The sequence below is a fragment of the Adiantum capillus-veneris genome, chromosome 26, assembly GCF_014529385.1.
Source record: "Adiantum capillus-veneris isolate H3 chromosome 26, ASM1452938v2, whole genome shotgun sequence".
NCBI classification, from domain to species: Eukaryota; Viridiplantae; Streptophyta; class Polypodiopsida; order Polypodiales; family Pteridaceae; genus Adiantum; species Adiantum capillus-veneris.
In genome coordinates, this window is record NC_140956.1 from 47,778,984 (window position 1) to 47,785,468 (window position 6,485).

At 44.0% G+C, this 6,485-nt stretch overlaps 1 protein-coding gene across 3 annotated transcripts; it reads left to right on the forward strand.

Annotated features, from left to right (window-relative positions):
- Positions 1-341: 341 nt before the first annotated feature.
- LOC147423383 (pentatricopeptide repeat-containing protein At2g33680-like) lies at positions 342-5,842 on the forward strand. 3 transcript variants are annotated; one of them, XM_086501143.1, is made up of 4 exons: positions 343-1,522; positions 1,634-2,006; positions 2,275-4,978; positions 5,086-5,842. In XM_086501143.1, exons 1-3 carry the CDS (start codon positions 631-633, stop codon positions 4,517-4,519), a joined length of 3,510 nt encoding a protein of 1,169 aa, XP_086357269.1. In that variant the 5' UTR covers positions 343-630; the 3' UTR covers positions 4,520-4,978; positions 5,086-5,842. The 3 variants fall into 3 exon arrangements, with proteins under 3 accessions (XP_086357267.1, XP_086357268.1, XP_086357269.1); XM_086501141.1 differs by having other exon boundaries at positions 342-2,006; XM_086501142.1 differs by having other exon boundaries at positions 342-2,006; positions 2,275-4,955.
- Positions 5,843-6,485: the final 643 nt, after the last annotated feature.

The following is a 6,485-nucleotide window of genomic DNA, read 5'->3' on the forward strand; positions in this document are numbered from 1 at the left end:
GAGCTTGTGATGGTTTACCAACAACTCAAGATCGTGTTTATGAGTTTAAGTTAATTGATTTTGGAACCCAATTCGCTTGACTGATAATCTACCCAACACACACTCACCCAACACACACTCACTTGTATGCACGATGTTTCTCTTTCATCCACCATAGCTAGCACTATCCTATTCCCTTCACTACCTAGTCATGGAACAACCAATAATGCACAGGAGACTCTAAACAAATTCTGAGTATAATTCCATTGTGAATTATAACCACAACATCATGAGCTTCTCCATTTGGTGCCAAAATTTGTCACCATAGCTTATACATACCATGTGTCATGGTGAGATGTAGAAACACACACACACACACACACACACACATACATGTACCGATGTGCCAGAAGCAGCAGCCGGATCGGCAGCATTTTGACTGGCCGTCAATGACATTGGGTTGATGCTCGCTGCCCACGCCGCCGCTGCGCGCGCCGGAGGGAGAGACCCACGAGAGAGAGAGAGAGAGCGAGAGAGCGAGTGGCAGTCGCGGGATATGCATGATGTGGTCTGCTTGCTGGTGGCACGATAGAGAGAGAGGAAGGGGAGAAGGAATAATGCAGGAACGGGGTATGAGTTCAACAGCTAGCCATGACAACCGCCAGAACAATTCAAGACGATATTTCTGTTGTGGCCCTACTCAAGGCGTGTGCCAAACAAAAAGACCTCATCGAAGGCAGCAGAATCCAAGCCGAAATTCTCAAAAAGGGGTTGTCTGGAAGGAACATATTCGTCGACACTGCCTTCATCAATCTATATGCCAAATGCGGCTCACTCTTTAAAGCCCAACTATTCTTCGATGAGCTTCCTGTTCGTAGCATAGCCTCTTGGAACGCACTCATTGCAGGGTATGTCCATCACGAGCATGAAGAAGCCGCATTCACTTGCTTTGAACAGATGCAAGATGAAGGCCTCTCTCCAAATGCTGTCACATTTGCTTGCATCTTGAAGGCATGCAATGGCATAGGAGCAATTGCGACAGGCATCGATGTGCATGCTGAGATTGCTCGACAAGGGTTGCTTAAAACAAATCAAGTTCTTGGAAATGCATTGGTTGTCATGTATGCCCGATGTGGCAAACTTGCAAGAGCTCGACATATATTCGATGAGCTTCCAGTTCGTAATGTAGTCTCCTGGACTGCTCTTATTGCAGGTTATTGTGATAATGGGCGAAGTGCAGAGGCAATTTATTGCTTTGAGCAAATGAAACGTGAGGGTCTCTCTCCTGATGCGGTGACTTTTGCTTCTGTGCTGAAGGTGTGTGGCAACTTAGGAGCAGCTGACAAAGGCCAGGAAATTCATACTGCAGTTGTGAGAGAGGGCTGGCTTGGAAGAGCTAGGATGCTTGGCAACGCAGTGGTTGATATGTATGCCAAGTGTGGTGCTCTTGTAAAGGCACAAGAGGTGTTCAACAAGCTTCCTGCTCGAGATGTTGTATCCTGGACGTCAATGATTGCAGGATATGCCCACGTTGGCCAACATGGTATTATTTTTGAGCTGTTTAGTAGAATGCTAAGGGAGGGTATACAACCTAATGTTGTTACTTTTACAGTTTTGCTGAATGCATGCAGTTACTTAGGTTTAGTGGCTGCAGGGCAAACATATTTTGAGATTATGAGCAAAAGATATGGCATCACTCCAACATCAGATCATAAAAAATGCATTGTGGATCTTTATTGTCATGAAGGCAAATTTGACCTGGCCATGGCAGTGATAAAAGAAGTGTTCTCTATCAGGAATTCATCAGCGTGGTCTTCAATGTTGGATGCTTGCAAAAAATGGGGAAATGAGAAGTTTGGAGGTTTGGCTCTTCAATGTGGTGTTCAAAGATATGAGGATTCATGTTCCTTTTCTAGCTTGCAAAAGGAAGCAGTGATGTGGGAAGCCAAGACAACTGGGAAAGAAGATTGGCCAATGTCTGGGAACATTTGTGCGCAAGAAAATGCCAATTCATCTAGAGCCACACGGTAAGCCTCATTCTTACATTTACGTATGCAAATGATTTGGATGGGGGTTATTTGTCACATTTAGAGGTGAATCTTTGATGTTTGAAAACAAAATTTTCTTGTCTGTTTGGCAATTTAGAACATGTCCTCTCATGTGAATTTTTTTTCTTTTTGGAAAACCTTTCTCAGGCCTTGTGTGTTTTCCCCTGCTTTTGGTTTGATTTTTAGAATTGTGTTTTATCTTTCTAAGTTTATTTACCTGTTGCTGGTTATGGTTTGATATTCACAGACCATTACAAGGTCTGGATGACTTGCATGGGAGTTTGGCAAGGGATTCATGTGATGTTGTGGTGGATAAAAACTGGTCCTTTACTGGAGAGCTGCCAACAAGAAGAGAACATGTTCACAAACATTCAGGATTCGGAGAGGTCTACATGGGCCAGGGGTTTTGGACAAGGGGACCTTCTGAAGATTCAGAAGAATCTACACTTTATGAAAGAAATTCTCAGGCATCTCAAGAAGAGATTGCTCTTGTTGCTTCAGTAAAGGTATGTACCCAGAAAAAGGATTTGCATACAGGCAGCAGATTTCATGCTGATATTCTTAAAAGTGGGCTGCTAAGAAAGAATATTTTTCTTGGCAACTCTTTGCTCAATATGTATGTCAAGAATGGTGCACTTGGCAAAGCACGGCATGTGTTCAGTGAGCTTTCAGGTCCTAATGTAGTCTCTTGGACTACCCTTATTGCAGGTTATTGCGAGCATGGGCATTGTGAGGAGGCTCTTGAGTGTTTTGAGCAGATGAAATGTGAAGGCCTATTTCCGGATGCAGTGACATTTGGCTGCATTTTGAAAGCCTTTGGTAGTAAAACAGGGGTTGAAAAAGGCCAAGAAATCCATGTTGAGATGGTCAGAGAGGGTCTACTAGAACAAAGGACTTTACTTGGCAATGCTTTGTTACATATGTATGCCAAATGTGGTGCAGTTGCCAAGGCACAAGAAGTGTTTGACAAGCTTTCATATCAGGATGTAGTTTCCTGGACGGCTCTTATTGCAGGATTGTGTGATCACGGTCATTATGAGCAAGCGCTCAAGTATTTTGACAAAATGAAACTGGTGGGTCCGTCTCCTAATGCTGTGACCTTTACTTGCATTTTGAAAGCCATCGGCAACTTAAAAGCACCTGAGAAGGGCAAGGAGTTACATGCTGAGATCCTTAGAAAGGGACTTCTTGGAGAGAATAATGCACTTGGCGCTGGCTTAGTACATATGTATGCGAAATGTGGTGCATTAGAGAAGGCACAAGAAGTGTTTGATGAGCTCCGGCTTCAGAATGTAGTATCCTGGAATATACTAATTGCAGGATATTGCCATTATGGTAAGAGCAAAGAAGCCCTGAACTGTTTTGAAAAGATGAAGCACAAGGGAGTATCTCCTGACGCGGTTACCTTTACCTGCCTCCTGAAAGCCTGTGGCAGCAAAAGAGCAGTTGAGAAAGGTGATGAACTTTACATGGAGATTTCTTGTAAGGGACTATTGAAAAGGAGTACCATGCTGGGAAATGCTGTGGTGGATATGTATGCAAAAGGTGGTGTCCTTGCAAAGGCACAACAAGTTTTTGAAGAGCTTCCAGTTCACAATGTAGCCTCTTGGACCTCTCTTATTGCAGGTTATTGCCAACATGGGCATTGTGAAGAAGCTCTGAATTCTTTTGAGCAAATGAAGAATGAGGACTGCTTTCCGGATGGAGTTACCTTCGCCTGTGTTTTAAAAGCCTGTGGGAGCTCAGGAGCACTAAAAAAAGGTGAGGAAATTTATGCAGAGATTGTTAGAGAAGGGTTACTGGGGAAGTTTAGTTTATTAGGGATTGCTGTTGTCAGTATGTATGCCAAATGTGGTGCAATGGTGAAAGCACAAGAAGTGTTTGACAAGCTTCCAGCTCATGATGCTATTTCTTGGACCACACTTATCACAGGTTATTGTGAACATGGACTCTGTGAGAAAGCACTCAATTGTTTTCAGCAAATGAAACATGAGGGCTTTGCTCCAGATTCTGTTGCTCTTACCGTTGTCCTGAAAGCATGTGGCAATGTAGGAGCAGCTGAAACAGGTCAAGAGTACTTTGAGACGTTAACTTCACGCTACGGTCTTGCCCCCAGCTCGCAGCAATACTCTTCTGTGGTTGATGCCCTTAGCCAAGGTGGCCATTTTGACAAGGCAATGTCAGTGATCAAACACGTGCCATCTTCCCATTGTCTCCCAGTGTGGTTTGCTTTGTTGGGAGCTTGTCAAAAATGGGGAAATGTGAAGCTTGCACAGTATGCCTTTGATTGTGCATTACGGTTAGATAGCAGGTCTGCCATTGCTTTTGTCTGTATGAGTAACATTTATGTAGGTGCAGGTATGCAGGGTAAAGCGAATGACATCAGAGCCATTAGAAAAGGAATGTACATTGCAAAGAGTACGAAACAATTTCGGCAAGTTGACGCCAATGTCATGGTGCACCCTCTTTACTATGGCAGGGAACACTCTTAACATATGAAAGTATGTGTGCAAACCTAGAAGGTAATGCCAGTGGTATACTCATGCTCGAGGACCTTGATTTCCTTTCAAACTTTGCAAGCAGTTTTTGCATCATACCTTCAAAGTATTCACCGTGTCATACTTATCCAATCAAGGAGAGAAGGCTGTTTGAGGGACATGCATCTGGGACTGTTGTGGCTCTCTCAGATTGCTGGATACCTCATGGAGGAATGCCTGATTGATTCAGAATGGCCAGGAAGGAGGCTTCTACAGGTTGCCCATCAGTGTCAGCAGGGAGTCGAGGGAGGCAATCAATAGCCTCCTGCTTTTCTCCCTCCGTGGCTTCCTGGGAGCGTGGCACCATGGAGCATACAGATTGTGGTTTTCCAGTGTAATCAAATTTAACTGCCCAAATATCAGGAGTGGAACCGGTCGGTTGTCAACACTTGTAAGTCCCAGCTAGTTGTGGTGGTAAGATTCTTTCTGATTAATGTCTTATAATAGTTTTTTAATGGCATGGACCACTTTTTTATTGGTTAACAGATCCGAGACCTGACTGCTACATGTGTTTCCTGAAGCATTCCCTAACCTGTCAAAGTCGGGGGTCGTGGGGCGGCTCATCTCAGCCGTCCAACAACCAAGAATTATTCATAGTAATCAAGTGCAGCACCGATGGATCTCTGCCAAGTCAGCACACAGAATAGCTGTAGGCGACGACCAATTGGCATGCACCAGCTCAGCAGTCGGAATGGTACCTGCTGCTGACACTCAGCATCCGAAATGAAGTCGCTTGCAACTGTCAGCAGCCAATCATCGTGGGTCATCTCAGCAGCAGAAATGCTACCTGCTGCTGACACCTCAGCATGCGGAATGGACACTCCTGCATCAGTCACATCTGACCACTGTCAGAGCGCCATTGCATGTCCCCACTCCCCCCGACAGTGACGGCTGGGAATGGTCATCAACTGACCACTCCTGTAATATGGCCTCCTGGCCTCCGCCGGTCGCCCATATTACTGGGAATGGTCAGTTGATGATCATTCTCTAACCACTACATTGCCACAATCTCTTATCCTGATTGAGACCATGAATGATCTGTTCCCTTTATCGGTGCATTTTGATAAGATACTCCAATACGCACAATGGTGCAAAACATACTTTTCAGAAATTTTCAGGGTTTGCCATCATTTCCTAGTTGTCCACCATAGCAGCAGGTTACGGACACAACATTTATTATTTTGGGGTGAAATGTCACCAAGACAGGTTGGCCTCTATTGCTGCATTAAATTATCTTGATCAGTTTGCTATAAATTACGAATTCAGTTTTCATGCTTATGTGGAGGCTTTATAAACTCATATGCTTGAGTGGGTAAATTCATTTTTGTCCTATGGGGCGATGCAGTGGGCCAGTACAAACCAACACAGGATTGCTGTACTAGGTTAAACAAGATGGGAGACATGGTTGAGCAGGTATGTGTGCTGAAACATATTAGGGAACTATACATGCTGTCAAAAGACAAGCACTTTTGAGCACTATCATGTCACAAACCAACATTGGATTGTATGTTATCCCTTAACACAAACCATCACTAGATTGATGTGTTAGAGATCTACTCTATGCTTTATGTTGTGCCTTTTGTGAATGGATTTGTGCGTGTAAAACCTATTGCAACAGTGGGATTTCATAAATATTGTGATTTCATAGAAGGTGGATGTCTATGAGTGTCACCTTTTGACTGCTTAATTGGTATTTGTGGTCCAAATGTTATGCTTGCATTTTGGAAAATAAAATGATAATAAGCATATGTTCTCTTGCTTTTTGGTTACAGTTTTGGTCATGCCTTTGGAGCCTCAGAGGCAGCCGCTGGATATGTTACTTCATGTGGATGATTTGTTTGTAGGACTCCTTGTTGGCACTTGGGCTGCACATATTGGCCACAGCCCGACATGTTAGTGATGTATTACACAGCAGGAGTCG